The 24,781-nt window shown below is 43.0% G+C and overlaps 1 protein-coding gene across 4 annotated transcripts in view; it reads right to left on the reverse strand.

Annotated features, from left to right (window-relative positions):
* Positions 1-24,781, reverse strand: part of RLF (rearranged L-myc fusion) — a 64,460-nt gene that overhangs the window by 28,348 nt on the left and 11,331 nt on the right. For 3 of the 4 annotated variants that reach the window (XM_014949173.1, XM_014949175.1, XM_014949176.1), the window contains exons 3-4: positions 16,296-16,377; positions 4,374-4,506 (exon numbers count right to left, since the gene is read on the reverse strand). In XM_014949173.1, coding sequence (XP_014804659.1) covers positions 4,374-4,506; positions 16,296-16,377 — 215 coding nt within the window. The remainder of the gene's footprint in view (positions 1-4,373; positions 4,507-16,295; positions 16,378-24,781) is intronic. The other variant, XM_014949174.1, reaches the window with a different exon arrangement.

Below are 24,781 nucleotides of genomic sequence, written 5' to 3' on the forward strand. Positions count from 1 at the left end.
TCTGATGATCATTAACATGAACTATCATTTCACAAAACAAGCTCCAGCTGAGCTCCTCTCCCATCTGACTTACCAGGGGCCCACAGCAGCAAAAACTAGGAATGCTTTTCAGTCACGCATCACAAAAAACCAAAAAGCATGAAATATAAGCTCTTCAAAGAAACTAAGTTTTAGATGACTGAAATAGCATTCGTTTACAACACTTCAGAAGACACTCTGCAACACTGTTGTACTGAAGGATAAAATGGCAGTTTGACTAAAACAACTGAAAAAAACTATTGTGCTAGAGCTCTATTTCTGCAGCCCTTCCTCACACGCCAAGCAGCAGAATTGTCATCCCTGCTGTGACCTGTAGAAACTGCATTTTGATTCCTGCTGTTTCTATCAAATGGAGCCTGGCAGTCAGAAGAGAACATCACACAGATCAAAGTAGTGACATGAGTAGAAGGAAGACAAACTTAGTAACTAATCAGTGACTTATGAACTCCTATTACAGCTACAAGCATTTACTTGACATGATTCTGAAGGTAAAAATCCATGAAGTTAAACCACTAGACATCTAGAGAAAGTCACTTAATCCCAGCTCCAGCCATGTCCTATACAAGGCCAAAAGAGTAATTCCAGCTACCCAGACAGACTTACTCCCAGCCAAACAATACAAAGCAGCGTCTGACTCCCTGGTGCAGAGAAAAGGAGGGACTGAACAAAGAATTTGAAGTAAAACACAACCAATAAGATTTTACTAATCATAACGTGGTATGATACAGCTTCATGGATTATTTGGTATTTCAGCAATAACTTCTATAGTCACTGAATTACACTTGTCTGATGATGTCAAGAAGATAAACAACTTACATTGCAAGCACAATTCAGAAGTTAAAAGATTTTCCATGCCATAATTTGTTGGAATAGAGAGCAGGATTTCAAGTTTTCATTTTGCCGTGCACCAGAGTGCAGGGTATATAAATCTGGCCCATTCACCTTGCCTTCTCAGAGAAGAGTAAACTTTATGTATGCCCTCAGTCTACTTCTCTCCCTCCAACATTTTAAGAGTTCTGTGACTCACAGTGACTCACAATATGCATTTTTTTGATTTCTTTGAAATGTTATTGAATAGCTAGCAACAGTTACAGGAGGCTGAATCCTATGCCCTACGTTCTTTCCCAGCCTTACGTTCTCTCCTACAACCCCCTGCAAATTTCACTGAATTTCACTGAATTTCTAGAGTTGGAAGGGACCATAGAGATCATCTAGTCCAACTCCCCTGCTGAAGCAGGATTGCCCAGAGCTAGAGCATGTTACTCAGGACTGCATCCAGGCGGGTTTTGAAAATCTCCAAGGAAGGGGACTCCACAACCTCCCTGGGCAGCCTGTTCCAGGGCTCTGTCACCCTCACCGTGAAGAAGTTTCTCCTCATATTTGAGTGGAACCTCTTATGTTCCAACTTGTGCCCGTTGCCCCTCGTCCTCTCACTGGGAACCACTGAAAAGAGTCTGGCTCCCTCCTCCTTCAACCCTCCCTTGAGATACTTGTAGGCGTTGATAAGGTCTCCCCTCAGCCTTCTCTTCTCCAGACTAAAGAGTCCCAGCTCTCTCAGTCTCTCCTCATAAGGGAGATGCTCCAATCCTTGAATCATCTTTGTAGCCCTACGCTGGACTCTTTCCAGTAGTTCCCTGTCCCTCTTGAACTGGGGAGCCCAGAACTGGACACAGTACTCCAGTTGTGGCCTCACCAGTGCAGAGTAGAGGGGGAGAATGACTTCCCTTGACCTGCTGGTTACACTCTTCCCTATACAACCCAAGATACCATTGGCCTTCCTGGCCTATCTTCACAATCTCCTCAATATGCTCTTAACCTCTCAAGAGGCTAAGAAGAACAAACCCAAGCAAATAAAAGAACCCTCTATCCTCTGTAATGTAAGGGCACAGAATTATTTAACTACTGAAGCATTAGAGTGTTTGTAGCTATTAAATACTCCCATTTCCACTCTTGCTCTTTTCCCATTTCTGTTACTAATACCGCTACTGCTTTGATCTACCACTTTGACAGTATTTGCTGCAAACCTGAACAGAAGGAAGAGGAGAACACTCATGTGATGCTCTTGCTCTCTTTCTACATCAACACATACTACACGAGCTCTGCTACTACTTAATGTTCTCTGCATTGTCACTTGGAACCACTCAACCAATATTAAAACATCTTGCTTGGGTGCTAAGATGACACATTCAGGTAGCTTGGAAACCTGGTAGAAAGATCGTTTAGATATTTTTAGGCAGCTACAATGCATGTCAATAGGCCACAAAGATGACACTTTTCTCAAGTCTATCTGCTCTTCGATACTCTAAAAGCAAGGAAAAAACCAAACCAAGGTTTCCACAACTGTCACAAAAGCAAGATGCTCACTAAGAAGCAATGTTTTAGGCAGATACTTGGCTTCTTAGAACCTCCCTTTATTTAGGATGTCTAACTCTTTACCTTATGATTTACTTGAGAAACGTTCCTTTGACAGACTGGTCTAACAAGATACTCGAAAGTCACATTCAGACTGTTTAAGCATCCCTGTGGACTACTCCAGACTATGTGAGAAAGCACTTGTGTGTTACAAAATTTCCAGAAGAGCTCCAATGAATGTCCTGTTGCCTCTGCTTGCATCACATGAAAGAAACACCAATGAGGACAACTCTTCTGTGTATGTATTCAGATCTAGTTAAACAAACAAATATGTACTGAATAAAGAATGTGAAGAAATCATTAGTTTCAAGGTTGCCAAGTGACCTGAGAAACAGGAACCTACACTCAGTCCCATTCAACAGGGTCAGAGATATGTCAGTCGATCTGTGTCTGCAGAAACTGCAGCTCAAATTAAAAGCCAAAGCACTGAACAAACTAGTTTTATCCTATTAGTGCTGAAGCCAAGAGGTAGTCTGAACCACGTCAAGGTCCTCCTGCACAGGAACAAGGAAGTATAGCAGCGTTTAGCATTATAGCCATTGATAAAACCAGTCCCATGTGTAAGAAGCAAATTAATCTAAAAAGGAGCGCACACAGGATCTGAGGAAATCGCTCCTACTGAAATTCACACCAGTTCTCCAGAGCAGCTCTTGGCTTGCCACAGGTAAAGGATGTTTGCAAAGCTAGCTAACCATTAGCCCTCACTGGCATACCACACTCCAAGTAAGGGATTCTTCAATAGCTGAATGTTTTTAGTAATACGGACCAAATTTTGAAATGCAAGTCCTTTGGAGTAGAAATACACGAAGAGCAGCAACCATGCAACTGGACAGTCTAATAATACTATAAATGAGAGACTCCAAGACAGGATGTTAGTATGGAATGCAATTCTTTTCAAGACATGTTGGAGATGGAATTAAGTGCTGTTTGGAGTTCAAATGTTTCTGCCATACTGTTGAATACCTGAAGTGAAGACTAGCAAAGATTGCAGCCCACCCTTTTTTTTTAATGTTTTCTAGCACAGGGAAGCAACATATCCTCTCAAATAACCTTAGCATGTTTCTCAATTATTAAAAAGTACTAACTTAACACAACTCAAAGAGAGGCTACCCAAAGCCAGAAAGAAGGATTCTGCTATGGAAGAAAGCTTGACTTGAAATCCCTTTTTGTGCTCCTTGTTTTTTTAAGAAAATATCTTAAGTTCTTCTTCCCCTCTATATTATTTTTAATTTTATATCGCAACTGAGATAAACTGCCATCTGATGTACTGTTAATGGAACAGTTAAAAGAAATACTTGCAAGTACTTAATGGTACCACTACTAGATATGAAAAAGTTGCATTGAATAAAAGAAGAGGACTTAAGAGAAGACATTCAAAAATTATATAAAGTGACACTAAAGTCTCCTTTTCCTCACCTCTGAACATTTTCTGATTCAAGATCTTACTTCCATAGTCTAAACACAATGAGCTTCCCAGCCCAGAGCTTAATAACAGGAAACCCATACACTCATATCAACCCTCCATGAGCCTCTGAAAGGCATGAACATGCACGATTCTTCCTTGTAAAGCATTCAGGAAAACATTTAAAAGCATAGAGTTATGAAGAAAAAAACACCTCAGGGAGCAAAATTTCAGTATTTTTATGATGGAAAAAGGAAATAATTCTGTTGAAAAATGGAATTTCAAAATATTCAAGCCGGTGGATAGTATAGCCCACAGCGATGCATTAGCAAGGACACATTATTCAGAGTGCCAATGAGACAGCTCTATCATAAATATCATTTAGCAACATATAAATACTACTGTACAATGTAATTCAAAATACAACTCTGTTCTGACTTCAAATCACTGATTCCTCACCAAAACTGCACCAAATAATTTCTTAATAATCATGTATCATCTCTGAAAATCACATTCTTACCTTCCTCAGTTTCTACTGGTTGCTGGGATAGAATTTTAAGAAGAACTGGATTTTTCCATACTCCTTCCCTTGTGATATCCACCAATACTTGGAGGTTGTTATTTCCAAATTCCAGTAAAGCATCATGTGAATCCTACAAAATGTAAAAAAAAATGTCATTACAAATCTTTGCTAAAAAGTAAAGCAATGCTTTTTTACATTACCTGTCCTAATATTTGACTGTATTCTAATAAATTCATACATTTCTTCTAAATTGTTACTGTTTTGACATGTTTGCACTGGGATTTTAACAGCACATTCTTTCACTTGTCTAATCCTACAGCAAAACTTCCCAATTTCAAAGTACTTAAAGTTAACTGAAATGGCTTAACTCAAAAGGCCTATTCCACACTTGTAACTCTTCTGGAATTTTTATGTTTTGCCATGTATATGCATACATAAAGAATTAGAGAAATCATTGTATAAAAGACAAAGGATGATTTTGTATCAAAGCATTTAGTGCCATTTAAGAAGTTGGAATGAGGATTCAAAATGAGTAACAAAATGCTGAGACTGTAAAATTTTACATTTAGTGTTAACACTACCGAGCTGAGCCAGTCATTTCACTTCTCTGAGAATTATTTAAGCCATCACTCACCAGCCAGAGGAAAGTGAGAGCAGGGGGGAAACATGCTTAAGCTACATAAGGAGCAGCGCTATGAGAGATGCTCAGAAATTACTCTCATCTGCCCAAAGAGGTAGGGGTCATATGAAGATGCAGGTTTCCTGGTGGTTAGAGATGCAAGAAGTTTCAGGAAACTTCAAAGAGAAAGCAGAGAAAGCAGTGACTGCTGTACAACACTCACAGTCCAGACCAAACTGGAACATGAATAATTTCTTTTATTAAGATGAAAACATCCTTCTACTGGGTACAGATACACCATTTCCTTAGAAACTAATTCTTGTCCAGAGCATTTACTCTAACAACCAGTGATTTCTGATCCTGACAGTTTTGATGCTGTGAAGGCTGACCCAGAGACCCTGCACACCAAACAGGTCTACAGCTGAAGCTTATCCATCAAACCTGCATACACAGCACAGCGCTTAAAGTGACCAAGGAGCTACCACTTTTAATTTTAGAAATCCGAGGAGTGAAGGAAGGAAAAAAAAAAAATCCCAGGTGTTACACATGAGAAGAAGACTAAGAGACTAACACCAAAGAAAAAGCAAAGATTCTAGCACTTCATGTCCCTAGCAGGAAAACCAATATAGGGCAACTTGCGCTGAAAAAATTTTAAATATCACCACACAGAATTTCCTTACACTGATAAACTGAAGCCAACTAACAGTAAGCAATTTGTGGCTACATGTTCAGTAAAAATGCTTCTCACATGAGTCACAACACATCTTAAGAACTAGTTTCATAGCTGCCTGAGTTACCTTCTACAACCAAGTGAATCTGTCATGAAAATACCCAAGACTTTCCCATTAACATTGAAAGGCATCTTTGCATTAGATAGATGCCCCTTAATAAATTAGATATTGATGTTTAACCTCAGCTGGCAGCTAGGACCATGTAGCTGCTTCCTCCCTCCCCTGGTTGGGATGGGGAAGAGAATCAGAGGAGAAGAAGTGAGAGAACTTGTGTGTTGAGATAAAGACAGTTTAGCAAGTAAAGCTAAAGCTGCGCATGCCAGCAAAGCAAAACAAAACAAGGAATTCATTCACTGCTTCCCTGCAGGGAGGTGTTCAGCCATGACCAGGAAAGCAGTAACACGTAACACTGACTTGGCAAGAAATGCCATCACTCCAAATATCCCCCCTGCTTCCTTCTTCCCCAGCTTTATGTACTGAGCATGAGGTCATACGGCATAGAATACTCCTGCAGCAGGACACTCTGCGCTGGCTTGAACTTTGCCCCTCTTGTAAGAGTTTTCTGGTGGAAAGCTACCAGACATGTGAAGAGATCACAGGGTCTTTAGTGTTGAAGGACACTGAGGATGAGGCTGATGCAGCAGCCACAGGGTTAAGATGCGAAACCAGATATCTCCAGGAGGAACAAAGTAATAATATGAATAAAACAGTGTTTCACTGGGCACCATGGTTTGGCTTAGCAACAAATGACTGACAGTCAATTGCTTTATACTATAAAAGCTTAGTCACATCTTTGACCATGAGGGATCCTAGTACCCTTCCCTCCACAGGTGTGTTTGGGATGGCTCCTGAGTGGGGATGCTCCTCAAGGTTACCCCTCAAGGCTGTGCGAAAGGCAGCAACCCATAGTTGCTCACCCACTTGGGTGAGTAATATCAACCTCTATAAGATAATTACTTATCAAGCTAGCTTTGAACTATTGATTTAGTAAACTGTAATTGTAATGAATAGTAGCTATAGCTTTTATACTGCATAGTAGATGTTCTGATTAATGTCCTTTAGCCTGAACACACCATTATCAATCAAGATAAAATTTTATTTGGTTTGTACATTTATCTCAGTTTGCCATCCTTAACCACGCAGTGCAATTCCTTTGGTCAGCTGTGCCAGCTATATCTCCTTACAACTTACTGTGCACTCCCAGCCCACCACTGCAGAGTGGTGCGAGGAGCAGAAAAGGCCTTGACTGCTTAACAACCACCAAAAAACATCAGTGTGCCATCATCCCAAATCCAAAACATAGCACTATACCAGCTGCTAGTAAGAAAGTTAACTCTATCCCAACTGAAACCAGGACAACATTCAACATCAGATGACCAATTTCAGACTAACTTTGGTGTTCAACTATCCTGCAGCAAACTGCACTCCATAGATGTCTGCACAGGAGAACGTAGATTTAACTCTTGGGCAAAGCATCTACCCACTAAGGAGTGAAGCTGCATTCCCAGCTAAAGAGTCACGAGGGAAAAATTACATTCTTGCAGTGAAGGTTTCAATTACATCAATCCATAGCTGTCATAAATAATAGTCTCAGAAGTTTCTCAAAGGATTCCTCTCAAATAACTCTAAAACCACACTATCACACATGCTACTAGTAAATCCTAAATTAAAGTGAAGCATAGCAAACATAAGGCTCTTCCCTCCTCGATCCTTGATGATGTGTATCTGCTCTAAGTATACCATAGCACGCTTCTGTACTATATGGAAAAAACTTGAGTATTACTTCTCCACTGAAATCTATGTTCAGTGGCAAGTTTATATTGATCCATGCATCCCCTGGATAGCCTGACAGTCTCTAGAATATGAAAATAAGCATATGGCGCTCTTCAAGAAGTCTATGCATCCAGACATCTTTAGGGTGTTCTTTCACTACATGCCTGAGATCACAGGCAAGTTCAGAAGTCATTCCTGGCAAGTGGGAGAGAAGAATCCAACAATCAAAAGGGGACCACAGAAAGATGCATATACTCCTACAAAGCTCATTACAGAAACCACCTTCCTGCTTGCTCATCTACTAACACACAATGAATTGTGAAATTGTAGAGAACGAGCAAGAACACTGGGGGGTGTTCTGAAATGCAGGTGGTTAGGTATCTGTAGAAGATCTTATTGTCACAAGAAGCACAGGGAAGTCAAGGAAAAGTAAAGCATATTCTGTATGTTCCCATGTAAGCTGATAACACAGCACAAAATGCATTCCTGATTCCAGAAACTAGAACTGTACTCCACAGCTAAGCTAACCTTCTTCCTACGCTAGTCATGACATTAAAGTCCTGACTAACCTTTTGAATAAAACAGGATTTCCAGCTATAACTAGTCTTTAATGTAATAGGCAAGATGGGAAAGGAGGAAGAAAGCAAAGCAAGCTATCAGTTTTCATTGTTAAAATCCTACCTAACCATTCGCCACCTTCAGCGGCAGTGACTTGGATTTGGGATATTGCAAAGAAGCTGCCACAGCTTGTCCTTAGGCTACCACCACTTGCTGCTCGTACACCAATCACACTGCAGAGCAAATACAAGGCTCAGGGGTCAACACTGAGACGATACTTTTAACATCTTTATTAATTGTCTGAATAGTGGGACAAAGCATGTTCTCTGTGAGTCCACAGTTCACGCAAAACTTGGAGAGCAGCTGGCACTGGAGGCCATTCAGAAAGACATTCACCAGGCTGCAGAACATCACTGACAGGAACCCAATGAAGTTCAACACAGGCAAATGCAAAGTGCTGCACCTGGCACAACCCTAAGTGTCAGCAGAGGCTGGTGACCAGGCAGGTTCCAGTTTGGCACAACAGACCTCTAGGGTTTGTAATTTAGGTCAGCAGTGAGCCCTTAATGCAAAGGCAGCAAACTATGCTGAAGTTTCTAAACAGAGCATAACCAGGAGGTTGGTGAAGTGTTTATTCCTCTGTGTTTGGTATTTTTGAGAGTGCACTGGAGTACAACACTCGGTTTGTAGCTCTACTGTACAACTCATTTGCCACAGTGGAGCAAGTCGAGCAAAGGCCACCACACAGCCTGCACAATCCTAGGAAGAGAGAGCGAAGAGGGAAATTTTAGTGCTGTCTTTATCTTTGCTATACTCCCCAGCAGGTAGTTTGTGTTTAGTGAGTCAATAGACAAGTCACAGAAAGAGAAATTCTCTACAGTGTGCAGGGAAACTGTATCAATGTTTCAGCACTCTCACTTTGAAAAGACGCCATGGTCTAACCCCAGCTGGCAACTGAGACCATGCAGCCCCTCACTCAGACACACACCCTCACCCCAGGGCAGGGAGGAGAAGAATCACAAAAACTCATAGGTTGATATAAAGACAGTTTAAGAGAACAATAATGGAAGAGAAACAAAAAAAATGGTAGAGGAATACACCAAATAAAGTGATGCAATAAAATTTCTCTCACCACCCGATGATCAGTTGATCAGCCCCTCCCGACAGCGGAGTGGTATATGGTACAGAATATTCCTTTGGCCAGCTTGTCCTGTTTACACTCCCTCTCAGCTATGGGAAACTGAAAATGTCCTTGACTTAATATAAACATTACTTAGCAACAACTAAACCAATACCTGTTATCAACACTATTCCCATATTAAGTCCAAAACACAGCAGCTGAAACCAGGACAAAACACTATCCAAAGCTGGTGCAATATCCATTCTTAGAGACACTTGGTGGGGTAGGATCCTAAGCAACCTGATTCAAGACAGCCCTTACTCTGAACAAAGAGGTGGATTAGATAACTTCATGTACCTTATGACTCTCCCAGAGTAGACGCCTTCAGAGGGCTGCATATTCAATGCATTTACCAGACATACTGAAAGCACACTTAACGGGAGTCAGTGGTTCTGCCCTACACTAGGTTCTTCCTTGCCTGCAAGAAGAAAACCAAACTAACATCAGGAGTGAGTGCAAAAGCACACACTAGGAGTTCTTTCCAAATTAAGAACTATGGTGCAGACTTCCACCTCCTAAGTTAAAAGCCTTATAGCTGAATGGAACAACCTTGCAGTTTTGGTAACTTTAACCATCTCACATTCCTCAGCATTACCCAAGATTTTCTGTAAATATTGCCCAGTGCTGATTTTATTTTTAGATAACTGCTGTCACTGTGTTGCAACTCTTAGCTCCTAGCACACTTGCTAACTAGAATAATTTATTAAAGAGTAATATACTTCTGAAAATTGTTATAAAGAAAGTAAAACTAGCAAGCGAGCTATCGGTGAGACCACCTCAAAATCAGTTGTTGATACCAGTGTGAGTGTTGGTGCTAATTTGCAAAGATAGCCAAGTGTTCTGCTTCCAATGACTGATTTCCAGCCCTGAGCCTGAAACTTTACTCACAAAGTCAAAAAAAAAATTATTTTGGAGTGTCACAGCTGTATCCTGAAGATGCAAGTAACTTCGTATGTTCTCAACCAGAGCTCAAACTGCTATTAACTAACAACATTGAGACTAATACATAAGGTACAACACACAAAGGTTTTAGGCTGTATTTAAGCATTTGAGACCATCACTTAAGCAATCCTCATGCTCACAGAGCTGTTCCTCCTATCAAGTCTTTCCTTTCTGTGCAAGCTGGTTCAGAAAATCAAATTCAGCACAAAGAGCCTCAGGGGATGAGTGGGGTTTTTTGTTTTGTTTTTACAAATTAAAGCACAATCAGCTACTCACTTCACACATAGCCATTAGAATAAGGCAGGTGAATGACAGACTTAAGTCAGTGCTGCTGCCAGAAGAATTATAATTGCACAAGTTATAGCCTCGGGACAGCTTTAAAAGTTGGACAATCTCTACTTTTAACCATTCTCAACTGTGCAGCACCATACATTAAGTCTTTTCAATACAATAGGTTGCCAGAGTATCCATTGAGCATTCTCCTATGTACTAACATTACAGTTTTAACCTGTATCAGTCTCAAGTGTAGATCAGGTCAAACACTAAGTCCAAAAAGCCATCGGGATTTAACAGCCTATGACTTTGAATTTCACCTGGAAAACTGAACTCAATGAGAATTACTGGGCTACAGCACTCCGCAAAGGCATCCAGCACACGTTATGCCTTGGAAAGAGGTGGAACTGATCTGCAAAACTCTTCCCATTGATTCGTATTAAATAAAGGCAGGAAGCACCAGGTTCCTCACAGTTATGACTTGTAAGAGGAGACCGGACACCACATTTTTAAAAGAGTATGCTGTCTTGAAGAAAAACAACAAATCAGAAGAGTTCCCATTATCAGACAACCTTTGGTAATCAGTCTGCGTTTTTTTGGAGGGTACTGTTTATATGTTCAGATTCTTCATAAAGCATTAATAATCAAGAAGAAATAATTTTACAGCAAGTTTTGAGAATTTATGCTATTTCCTAGCATCATTTGAATAAAGGCATATAAGTCAGATGTTCCTAGCCCTTACTGTTGAGGAATACTTTAACAAACATGAGAAAGGATCACCTCAAATTACCAATGTTTTACCATACTTAAAATGTACAGCAGCACTGCAAGAAACATAGCTTTAGGAAGCCACAGAGCGCTCTCAGCACATATTACATGAATATATGTGTGTGCATACGTGTGTGTACATATGTCTCTCAGCACATATTACATAGTGGTGTCATGCAAATGTCTGTTCCAGCAACTCCAAGTTCACTCCAGTGAAGAAGACTGAACTATGTCCAAACAGGTTTTTCAGCTCTCCACAGTTCTGAAATTCAAAGAAATACAAACACCAACTCCTGGTCATATGAACACACCCTCACTCTTGACAGGACGGAGTTATACTCATCCTGGCACCAGCAAGCACTTGCCAACCAACAAGTGCCAAAAGACCATACAAGCACATTTTGTAATGGCACACTCCACTAGCTGACACTCATTGCCTCTCAGTGATACCTATCCCAAGCCCCTTTGCTACTGAGTTGCACGCTCTGGAGGAGCTAGAAACATTGCCTCAGAGAAAGACAGAATAAACCACTTATCTGCTGCCACCACTGAAGCAAGACGTAGCTGACAAAAATGAATTATCATACAACTCGGACAAGGGTTGAGGTACTATTACTGAAAAGACTGCTATCCCTCAGATTATGACATTCTGTGATTGAGGCATCCAATGTAAACGTTTTCCCAACAGCAACTCTTCCCTAATCTGAGTGCTTCAGGACGCAGTACAGAGCTAGCAGAGCCCAGTTCTGTTATGAGGATGACTCACATTTCAGCGTCTTTGTATTAAGAGCTGAAAGAAAACCCTTAGAAGCTGAGAAAGAAACAGCCTACTATAAAAGTCAACTGATTTGCTGAGTCAGCACTGTGTTTGAGATTCATAGAATGGTTTGGGTTGGAAGTGCCCCTAAACATCATCCAGTTCCACCCCCTCCGCCCTGGGCAGGGACACCTCCCACTGGACCAGGTTACTCCAAGCCCCATCCAACCTGGCCTTGAACCCCTCCAGGGATGGGGCAGCCACAGCTTCTCTGGGCAACCTGGGCCAGGGTCTTACCACCCTCACAGCAAAGAATTTCTTCCAATTTTCTTTCCCCTCTTTCAGTATAACACCATTCTCCCTCATCCTACGGCTTCCCTCCCTCACCAAGAGCCCCTCCCCAGCTTTCCTGGAGCCCCTTGAGGGACTAGAAGGGGCTCTAAGGTCTCCCCGGAGCCTTCTCTTCTCCAGGCTGAACCCCCGAACTCTCTCAGCCTGTCCTCACAGCAGAGGGGCTCCAGCCCTCCCAGCATCTCCGTGGCCTCCTCTGGCCCCACTCCAACAGGTCCATGTCCTCCTGATGTGGGCGACTCCAGACCATCAATACTGAAATACCAGATATGAAATTCACCAGCATAGATAGCATAAGTAACTAAGTACTGACAATAAACTCTGCTTCTATTCTACATGCTTAGCTGAACCTTTAATTATTGGTCATACTGAAGAAGATACGGCTAATATTAATGGAAATATTTACAAAAATCTACTACAAATGCTTCCAAAGTATTTGAAGAAATCTAATACAAAATTTAAGTATATAGATCTCAGGATTTTTTCAGTCCTGGCAATTTCTGTAAGGCTTGAAAGGAATCCTTGTTCCACAATCTATATTAAATTCCCATGACAATACATCTCTACTCCCACTAAATGCACTGTTTCATCTTCCTCAACTGGCCAGATGACATCCATCCATCCCCACAGCACCTCTCCGCTGGGTTCCTCCGCTAATTGAGTTTACCTGTATCAAGGGCCCTGTTGTAATTCTGCACCGACCCTTTCACTTTTACTTTACAGCATTTCCCCACCTATGTCCACTTCCTTTTGTCTGCTGCCACTTTACGAAATCCATGCCAAGACTCCTGCCATACAATCTCACATCTTGTTTTCATTTCACACAGGCCGCCTCTGCTTCTGCTTAGATATAAGGAAAATTGCAGGGCCTAACTACTGTTCTTTAGGAAGAGAGAATAAACAGGTTTAGATGCCAAATAAAGCCTTTGATAGTGTTTTGTATATAAGTTTCACTGACATCTGACACTCCATTTTCAGCTTTAGGACCGTCCCTACACCAGACAGACAACGGGCTGCTTTGAAATGCAACCCCTTACCTTTTTCACTCCTGGGATGAAAAATTATTTCCAGTTTCAATGACTCTCACTATCTGTGCAGATTGTTACAGAGCAACAATTACCTGTCCCACATTTGCTGCAACTACGAGTTACATTTGGAGTTACATTCCTCCTCAGCCACACTCAACTCTTTTGTTAGGAAAGGAATAAGCACATTCACATCTGTCAGTCTGGGACAGATAATTTTGCAGTGCTTTGCTACTGGATTTGTCTGGAGATTGGGACATTAACATGGTCACAGGCTTTAAAGCTACAAGTCCTCACATTGAGATCCTACAAGTGATTCCTGCCTGAAGGTCTGTATTGCCCTCTGTATGACTGCATACTCCTTCTCTGTTGCTCTCCTCTTCTCTCATGAAGAGTGAGTACCTACTATATTCCAGGGCAGGTTACAAATGTTCCCATTCTCATATTTCTCCAAGAGTGCTACTTCAAAATCTCATTAGAAGCACCTGTTTGTGAAAGTCCACAAACCTCTTCAGCAAGGTTTGAGAGTACTCCCATGTTTAATAAGCTTTGCCCAAATCTTTTACTATGGGGACCATTACATGAGTGCTAAACTCGGAAGCCACAGCTTCAGAAAGTCATTAAAAAAGCCAAGTGTTGTAGCAGCACATCTTGAATTTTCCCTCTGTTCTAAAAGTTGACTTGAGAGATCTGTGTTTGTGTCACCCTTCTCACCCTGGAATTCAATAGCTTCCTTCCAACATATTCAGCCTGAATAAAATAATGTCTTCCAACTAAAAACTCTCTATTGACATAAGAATCAAAGCTCAATCACTTGCTTCAGAAACTTAGAAATGCACATGCATGTTACATCATAGAAATTATTCTTCTTGTAACAAGAATTCTCCTTGCAGACCCCTTCTAGAGCTACGTTATACCTCTGCTATAATGGGAAAAAGCCTGTATATGCCCTCCCATTCTCTGAATATGAAATAACATCTTGATTCAGGCATAGGCCATCTCAGTTACAAACTTACTATATGTCTTCGAGTACACAGTAAGCTCATAAGGCTTAGAGGAAACCTTATCACCATGTTCCAGTATTTTGGCTACAAAGAAGATAGAGACTCTTTTTACAAGGAGCCATGTGGAGAAGATTAGAAGTAATGGGTACAAGTTACTCCTGGGGAGATTCCGAAAATTTTTCATAATGAGAACAATCAGCTGTTGGAATAATCTCCCCAGGGAAGTGGTAGATTCCCCAACATTGGACACTTTTATGATTTGGCTGGACAGTGCTGGGTCTTCACTGGGAGCTTTTGCCAAGAAAGGCTGGACCAGATGATCCTTGAAGTCCCTTCCAACCCGGCATTCTATAATTCTTGATTCACTCCTCTTTATCCAATGACAACGGGATTAGTGAATTTAAGAGTTGGAAACTGTAAATTCCAACTTCTTCCATCAGCCCTAACGCAAAAGATGAATCTGTGGCTGACCAACCTTATCTGTGGCATCACCACAAATGAACAGGTAACCTCTGCAACATCATGGCTAATAGCTACAGACTAAATAGCGTAATAGGTGGCATAGCTGGGTGTTGTCTAAATAAACTGATATACCTTCAGACTTGGTTGTGAAGTGCTGCAATGTCTGCTGCAGTCACTAAGGGAGTTACAGGACTTATGCACCAGCACTCAAAATAAAGGAAAAATCTTTGATGCCACTAAGAACACAGAGTTTAAACTGTACCTACTGCATTTCTTTCTACTACATAGTACACACCACACCCAACTGTTTTTAGGGTTGCCATGACAGTAAGTAGTTCTAGGTTATTTCAGGAAAAGGTCTGTCCACATCTGAAAATGCCAGTCACAGATCACCTCAGTCCCTTAGCTGGACTACAAAGCTCTACTAGATTGTTTCTCTCAGTTTAAAGTGCCAGGTTTATTCATCTTCAGTCTACTGAAGAGTTTCCACACGTTCAATTCCCCTGACGGCAGGTGAAACAAAAGTAGAAGCTCCTTCAGAACCTTTATACCTGCGTCTTCAGAGCTACTGCAGCAGCAGCTGCCGCCGAGCCCCGGGGACTGAGGAAATCCCCAGTCATAGGGTATAAAGTCTTGGGATAAGGTCTGCACAAGGACACCTACAAGGTCTAAGTTCCCTTTCTTCCAACTACTTCCTGCCAAAGTCTTCTCTTCAGCAACTTGTACCTGATATTAGCTTCCAACTATATTAGCCACAGCTGATTCCCAGAACAGGCAATAGCAGCAACAATCAGTCCCTGGTCCTGGAAGGGTCTATTAGTATGAACACAGCAAGGCTACCACTCCCGTCTTACAGCTCCACAAGGAACACAAGTACTTGCAGATAGCTATGTACTACCTTCAGACTAAAACCTGGAAAACATCTCTTCCTCCTACATAGTCTACAGTAGCCATCTTCATTTGAGTGTAGGAATGGCAGTATTATGAGCTTGTTTCAGCATCACCTCAGAAGAAACACTTTTAGGAACTACCTGGACTAAAGACCTGTCCCACTACTTCATCCCTCTGAAATCAGGTGTAGGCACTAACTTGCCACTCAGATCTCCCCAAAAGCTTTTTTTATTCATCTTCAAAGTAATACTTTAGAGCTGTTACATCACTCCATCTAACTCAGTCTTTCACTCATACAAACCATTAGACAGATCAAGATTTGCTACAGATCTTTTGCTGCAGGTGCCATTGATTGTGTAGTTATAAATGAGCTGGTGGGCCTAAGGCTGCCAATACTGATGTTTCAGTTAGTCTTCCGCCACTCAGAAATTCTTGCTGCCTAGATAACAACAACATAGGGCAGGTGGAATTCAGGGGAAGGGTAGGAAAAAAACCAACCACAAAACCAGGAGCACAACAGCAGCCTTACTTTAAAAAAAATAAATAAATATGTAAATTGTAAAAAATGGAATTCAGAACACTTACCTGTATGGACTGATGGAATTCTAACCACACCTCATGCGGCAATTCACTTTCAGGAATTGAAAGCAGTAGCTCAAAACAACTCCTGGAAAAGTAAGAGGCAAGTAAGCAAGCTACCTGAATGCATTCTGCTATTACATTAAATGACATGTGGCACACATTACTTAGCATTCAGATAAGAAATAACAGTAACATTGAAACATGTTTGACTGAATGAATCAGTTAAAGGCCAAAACCAGCCCCAGAATGAGGCATGAGTCATCATATGGAAAGAGTGCTCCTTTTTACTATGCACAACCTTGCTAGGATAAGATTGCAGTTACTCTTGTCATCCAAGGTAGTCTATTCAACATGGCTCAGGAACACTGCATTATAGAATTTCCGCTCCTTCCTCTCACAAAGGACTCCTAATATCCATTCTGAATAAAACTCATTTGACCCCAAGATGGTCTCCTTGCCTAGAGGGAAAATTAAAACCAGCTCTACCTAACTTAAAGTTTCAGTGCTGACATATATAAGAAAACAGAACTAAAGAACAGCTGACAGAAGAAGACACATGCATCAGCACAGAAATGGACCTAGAGAACAGATCCGTAACAGTATTCTAAAAGCAAGAGGCTGACAAGCTATGTCAAGAGGTGCATCAGCACAGAAATGGACCTGCAGAATAGATTCTTAAAAACACCCTATGAGTCTTTGATAGCATGGGACAGAGGAAACATTCAAATACCTATGGTGCGAACTGCAACAAGCTCAAGAGTTACCAAGTAAAAAAAAACCCACCCACATTGATATGCATATTAAAGATAGTCAAATTAAAGTCAGAGTTAAACAAATCATATTGCAGAATTCCCAGATTGTTAATTCATGGAGCTGCTGTATTTGCATAGCTTACTTCTCTACAAAAGGTGAAGAACATCTCTGTATTTCTTCATTAAGCCAAGCTCCTGCTTAAAAATAGGACATTAGCCACCCAGTCTTGAATTTTTGTTACATCCATTTTCAACACTGTCACTGATTAATATCAGTATTTGAGTCAGTCCCATCACAGTGGCATGTGAACTTCTGCCATGTATCAGGTTTTCCAAATGAAAATTCAGGAAAGCAGGAAGGGTTCATATAGTTTTAACATCTCTGAAATATCCGGCAAATTTGAGACCTATATTGGAATATATTTCCATACATAAATTCAGATTCCAAAAACAAGGGGGAAGCAAGCAAGACCTAGTTGATATTTCCTCTTTTAGACCATCAGGTCAATTTTCAGAAACAAAAAGGGAACAACTGTATGTCTTTAGCACGTTCATCTCGTTTCAGGGAAAAGTCTTGGAGAACAAGAATCACTGTTTTCTAGGAGACAAAGCAATGTCAGGACTACTACCTATATTGTTCTCAAATAGGGGCTATCTAACCTTAGACAGGACATACAGATTACCTAAACTGCTGCACAGCACAACTGGTTAGTTTTTCTAAATGGGTTAACTGATGACACTGTCTAGTGATTCAGAAGATTTACAAACACCAAAAATGTTCTCAAAAATCATGACAAAGTAAGGAAAGAAAACTGGTCTAAGATCCCACATACAACTAATGCACTAAATAATTGCTATAAGCCACACCTACATTGCTACATAGTTCCAACTCATGCTATTTTTAATTCAAAACCTCCACTCCCAAATATTAAATAGAAGAGCAACAGGACAACACATTCAGTCTTACCATAGACAGAAGAGCTGAGCTTAGGGAAGGGAAAAAGGAAGAGATGACCACAAAGCAAACATGAGTTTCAAAAATGCTTAGTACCCAAAAAGAATTGCTTTCCTTTCCCCCCATCCTCCTGACTTTTGATAAATACATTGAACAATTACCTGCAAAATGATATGCCCAATCAGTTTTTAGCCAGATTCAGCAGTCATATATTATAAACGAGATCAAGCAGACAAATACTGAATTAACACCTGGTCATCCTTTTCACATTTCAGGAATCTGATTTCACTGCCCAATCCTGTTGCTTTAAACGCTCTAAGCGTTCTATGAGGCAGGAAATACGACAGCCTTCATCACTGTCATTCAGTAATTATTTACATCATCAGGCACTAGAATCTCAATCATTACTACGCCCATGAAAAAGTCTCAATGTTATAGAACAATCAGGACCAACTTTTTCTTCCCCTTGTACTCAGCCTTGACAATACAAGTTAATTCACCAGTTCAGATGCCTAGACCCAGGTGGTTGCTACTATACTATCAAAAACAAATTTATGAAGTCTAACAGCAGCTGAATTTTAACATAAGCAATACCCACCCCCGAAACAAAAGAAAACCAAACCCAAAAATAAACCCCCAAAAATCACTAAGTATTTGTCCAGTTTTCATTCATGTCATACAGAGACTCATTCCACCAAAAAAAAACATTTGCAAACTTCACAGTTAACGTGCTTTTGAAGAGCCTTTTGATGCACACCTCATTTTCAGACTTAAGTACAGTCAACCAGCCCTATCTACTTCCACTCTTCTAATTCCTTTTAATATTTTATTATTTCTTGTAGTAACACAGGACTGGGATGAATCAAGAACCAAAAATTCTTTTGTTGTGAGCCTGTCCTGGGTCTGGCAGGGATAGGGTTAATTCTCCCCAGGACCTAGCAGGGACACAAGTATTCCATCCCTGTGAGCCATGCCCAAGGGGTAGCCGGAGCTGCCGGGGAAGGGGGGACACAGGAAGTTGGGGGGGAGGAGGCGATGACCCCCAGGGGAGGAGAGGGGTTAGGGGTGTCCGGGGTGCGCTCTGCGAGTGGAGGTATCGTGATCGCGATTGTATATTCCTCTGTTATTGTTGTTGTTATTTCTTGCTCTTTTTTTTTTTCCCTGTTCTGTTAAAATTGCCTTTGTCTCAACCCACGAGTTTTGCCTTTTTATTTCCATTTTCCCCTTCCGGCCGTGGGGGCTCTGTTCTGTGCGAGCGGCTGCACGTGGTCCTTTGTTGCCATCTGAGGCCAAACAATGACAGTCCTTTTTGGCGCCAAATGTGGGGCACTCGGAGGGTCGAGATAACGGCAGATCTGACCAGAGCATGTTAAAAGGAATTTTGTATCTGTGTTTATTGTATTAGTTGCTGGGCACAATGTTGCTTTGTTTGTTTCCATGGCTGTGTTATGTGAACTCTTACATGCTGTACGTACTCCCCGTTATGATGTTTATCACTTCTGGGAGAGGGATCAGGATTATAATTTTGCTGTCCTGTACGATATCAACTTATGATATGATAGCATTACTGTTCAGATGGTTTTGTTGGGGCATTTATTCAGCATTGCTTTCCTGCCCACATCTCGGGGAATTTATTTAATAAACACACTGAGTCTTTGAGGGAAGCAGGGGGGGATATTTTCCCCAGCTCTTTCACCTCCTTTTTCGTGCTGGCTATGCCAGTTTTTGAGAATTCTGAATACCCTTGGGACATGCAAACCAGTTTGGTCCTATTGCTAGGTCTCCTGAATGGTTTTCAGTTTTTGTTTAGGGTTAAGCAACTATTTAAGACTACCACCAAGAGATCTGCCCCAAGGCTGGAGGGTCATGGGTAGCATGGCATGTGGGAGAACATGGGCAGGTATCTAGAGAGTTTTTCACCTCCAATGGTCTGGGATTTCACCACTGAACAATTACAGGACCCTGATAAAGTGGTAGAATATTTGAAAGGAAAATGCTGTGGCTATTCCAGAGAGGCACAGCTCACTGCATTGTGCTGGGCCTTGGCCAGTATCTACCAAGCACTGCTCAATGTTGTGCAGCATCCTCAGGGGGAGGAGATGGAAACCAGGCTGACAGACGCTGCAGCTGCTCCAGCCCCTGCAGCAGGTGCTGTGGCTGCTCCAACCCCAGTGGCAGTCACTGCAACTGAACCAGAAAATCAACCTGTGCCTGTATCAGTCACCCCTATCCAGAAGAAGAAATACAAGAAATCAGTTCGCTTAGTGAGGGATGACAATGAAGCAGGGTCATCATGAGAACAAGAGGAGGCAGAATCAGAGATAATCACTTGATCCCTGTCCCTGAGTGAGCTGTGGGACATGCGGAAAGATTTCGGCCGACTTCCAGGCGAGCACATTGTCACCTGGCTGCTCTGGTGCTGGGATAACGGAGCCAGTAGCTTGGAATTGGAGGGTAGGGAAGCCAGGCAGCTGGGATCTCTGTCTAGAGAGGGGGGCATTGACAAGGCAATTGGGAAGAAGACACAGGTCCTCAGCCTCTGGAGGCGACTCCTATCAGGTGTGAGGGAAAGGTACCCCTTCAGTGAAGATGTTGTATGCCATCCGAGCAAGTAGACCACCATGGAGAGAGGTATGCAGTACCTGAGAGAACTAGCCATGCGGGAGATGATTTATTGTGACCTGGACAATGCACAGTCACCCACAGATCCTGATGAGGTCCAGTGCACAAGGTCCATGTGGCGGAAGTTTGTACGGAGCGCCCCATCATCATATGCCAACTCATTGGCAGTGATGGAATGGAGAGGTAAAGAGGGAGCAATGGTGGATGAGGTGGCTGCCCGACTTCGGCAATATGAACAAAGTCTCTCTTCTCCCCTTGTCCGTACTCCCCGTTATGATGTTTATCACTTCTGGGAGAGGGATCAGGATTATAATTTTGCTGTCCTGTACGATATCAACTTATGATATGATAGCATTACTGTTCAGATGGTTTTGTTGGGGCATTTATCTAACTGTCCCGGAAGGTCCAGCAACTGGAACAGAATATGTCCTCCCCACCTGTACAAGCCAGTATCTCAGCTGTTAGAAGCAGACACTTCTCCACTCAAGATAGAGAATACAGACCCATCATCATATGCCAACTCATTGGCAGTGATGGAATGGAGAGGTAAAGAGGGAGCAATGGTGGATGAGGTGGCTGCCCGACTTCGGCAATATGAACAAAGTCTCTCTTCTCCCCTTGTCTCAGCTGTGGACTAACTGTCCCGGAAGGTCCAGCAACTGGAACAGAATATGTCCTCCCCACCTGTACAAGCCAGTATCTCAGCTGTTAGAAGCAGACACTTCTCCACTCAAGATAGAGAATACAGAGGGTACACACCACGAAACACCCTGTGGTTCTGCCTGCGTGACCACGGAGAGGACATGAGGAAGTGGGATGGACAACCTACTTCAGTCCTACGGGCACAGGAGCTGCAAGGAAGAACAACCACAAAAGGGGATCCCTCCAGGAAAAGTGCTGCCCCAGTTTCCAATGCGCAGTTCCCCAGACAGTATAGAAGGCCTGAACCTACTTCCAATCCCCTTGAAGGAACCTCCAAATCATTTCTGCAAGAAGCGAATAACGGATACTATGACCAGTATTAGAGGGGCCCTGCCTCCAGCCAGGTGGGGGAAAGGGACAACCGGATTTATTGGACAGTGTGGATTCGATGGCCTGGCACATCAGAGCCACAGGAGTATAGAGCTTTAGTGGACATGGGTGCACAGTGTACCCTAATACCATCAAGCTATAGAGGGACAGAACCCATTTGTATTTCTGGAGTGACAGGGGGATGCCAAGAGTTGACTGTACTGGAAGCTGAAGTGAGCCTAACTGGGAATGAGTGGCAAAAGCATCCCATTGTGACTGGCCCAGATGCTCCATGCATCCTTGGTATAGATTATCTCAGGAGAGGGTATTTTAAAGACCTAAAAGGGTACTGGTGGGCTTTTGGCATTGCTGCCTTGGAGGCGGAAGAAGTTAAACAGCTGTCTACCTTGCCTGGTCTCTCAGAGGACCCTTCTGTTGTAGGGCTGTTGAAGGTCGAAGAACAACAGGTGCCAATTGCTACCATGTATCAGTCACCCCTATCCAGAAGAAGAAATACAAGAAATCAGTTCGCTTAGTGAGGGATGACAATGAAGCAGGGTCATCATGAGAACAAGAGGAGGCAGAATCAGAGATAATCACTTGATCCCTGTCCCTGAGTGAGCTGTGGGACATGCGGAAAGATTTCGGCCGACTTCCAGGCGAGCACATTGTCACCTGGCTGCTCTGGTGCTGGGATAACGGAGCCAGTAGCTTGGAATTGGAGGGTAGGGAAGCCAGGCAGCTGGGATCTCTGTCTAGAGAGGGGGGCATTGACAAGGCAATTGGGAAGAAGACACAGGTCCTCAGCCTCTGGAGGCGACTCCTATCAGGTGTGAGGGAAAGGTACCCCTTCAGTGAAGATGTTGTATGCCATCCGAGCAAGTAGACCACCATGGAGAGAGGTATGCAGTACCTGAGAGAACTAGCCATGCGGGAGATGATTTATTGTGACCTGGACAATGCACAGTCACCCACAGATCCTGATGAGGTCCAGTGCACAAGGTCCATGTGGCGGAAGTTTGTACGGAGCGCCCCATCATCATATGCCAACTCATTGGCAGTGATGGAATGGAGAGGTAAAGAGGGAGCAATGGTGGATGAGGTGGCTGCCCGACTTCGGCAATATGAACAAAGTCTCTCTTCTCCCCTTGTCTCAGCTGTGGACTAACTGTCCCGGAAGGTCCAGCAACTGGAACAGAATATGTCCTCCCCACCTGTACAAGCCAGTATCTCAGCTGTTAGAAGCAGACACTTCTCCACTCAAGATAGAGAATACAGAGGGTACACACCACGAAACACCCTGTGGTTCTGCCTGCGTGACCACGGAGAGGACATGAGGAAGTGGGATGGACAACCTACTTCAGTCCTACGGGCACAGGAGCTGCAAGGAAGAACAACCACAAAAGGGGATCCCTCCAGGAAAAGTGCTGCCCCAGTTTCCAATGCGCAGTTCCCCAGACAGTATAGAAGGCCTGAACCTACTTCCAATCCCCTTGAAGGAACCTCCAAATCATTTCTGCAAGAAGCGAATAACGGATACTATGACCAGTATTAGAGGGGCCCTGCCTCCAGCCAGGTGGGGGAAAGGGACAACCGGATTTATTGGACAGTGTGGATTCGATGGCCTGGCACATCAGAGCCACAGGAGTATAGAGCTTTAGTGGACATGGGTGCACAGTGTACCCTAATACCATCAAGCTATAGAGGGACAGAACCCATTTGTATTTCTGGAGTGACAGGGGGATGCCAAGAGTTGACTGTACTGGAAGCTGAAGTGAGCCTAACTGGGAATGAGTGGCAAAAGCATCCCATTGTGACTGGCCCAGATGCTCCATGCATCCTTGGTATAGATTATCTCAGGAGAGGGTATTTTAAAGACCTAAAAGGGTACTGGTGGGCTTTTGGCATTGCTGCCTTGGAGGCGGAAGAAGTTAAACAGCTGTCTACCTTGCCTGGTCTCTCAGAGGACCCTTCTGTTGTAGGGCTGTTGAAGGTCGAAGAACAACAGGTGCCAATTGCTACCACAACGGCTCATCAGCGGCAATATTGAACTAACCGAGACTCTCTGATCCCCATCCATGAGCTGATTCGTCAACTAGAGATTCAAGGAGTGATCAGCAAGACTCACTCGCCCTTTAATAGTCCCATATGGCCGGTGCGGAAATCTAATGGGGAGTGGAGGCTAACTGTGGACTATCGTGGCCTCAACGAAGTCACGCCACCGCTGAGTGCTGCCGTGCCGGACATGTTAGAACTTCAATACGAACTGGAGTCCAAGGCAGCCAGGTGGTATGCCACAATTGATATCGCCAATGCATTCTTCTCAATCCCTCTGGCAGCAGAGTGCAGGCCGCAGTTTGCTTTCACTTGGAGAGGTGGCCAGTACACCTGGAATCAATTGCCCCAGGGGTGGAAACACAGCCCCACCATTTGCCACGGACTGATCCAGACTGCACTGGAAAAGGGTGAAGCTCCAGAACATCTGCAGTATATTGACGATATTATCATATGGGGCAACACAGCAGAAGTTTTTGAGAAGGGGCATAAAATAATTGAAATCCTTCTGAAAGCTGGTTTTGCCATAAGACGGGGTAAGGTCAAGGGACCTGCACAGGAGATCTAGTTTTTAGGAGTAAAATGGCAAGATGGACACCGTCAGATCCCAACGGATGTGATCAATAAAATAGCAGCTATGTCTCCACCAACTAGTAAAAAGGAAGCACAAGCTTTCCTAGGCATTGTGGGTTTTTGGAGGATGCATATCCCAGATTACAGTCTGATTGTGAGCCCTCTGTATCAAGTAACCCGGAAAAAGAATGATTTTAAATGGGGTCCTGAGCAACGACAAGCTTTTGAACAAATTAAACAGGAAATAGTCCATGCAGTAGCCCTGGGGCCAGTCTGGGCAGGACAAGATGTTAAAAACGTGCTCTACACCACAGCTGGGAAGAACAGCCCTACCTGGAGCCTCTGGCAGAAAGCCCCAGGGGAGACACGCGGTCGACTCCTAGGGTTTTGGAGTCAGGGATACAGAGGATCCGAAGCCCGCTATACTCCAACAGAAAAGGAGATACTGGCAGCATATGAAGGGGTTCGAGCTGCTTCAGAAGTGGTTGGTACAGAAGCACAGCTCCTCTTAGCACCTCAGC

This window comes from Calidris pugnax, unplaced genomic scaffold (assembly GCF_001431845.1).
Source record: "Calidris pugnax isolate Ruff unplaced genomic scaffold, ASM143184v1 scaffold174, whole genome shotgun sequence".
Taxonomy (NCBI): Eukaryota; Metazoa; Chordata; class Aves; order Charadriiformes; family Scolopacidae; genus Calidris; species Calidris pugnax.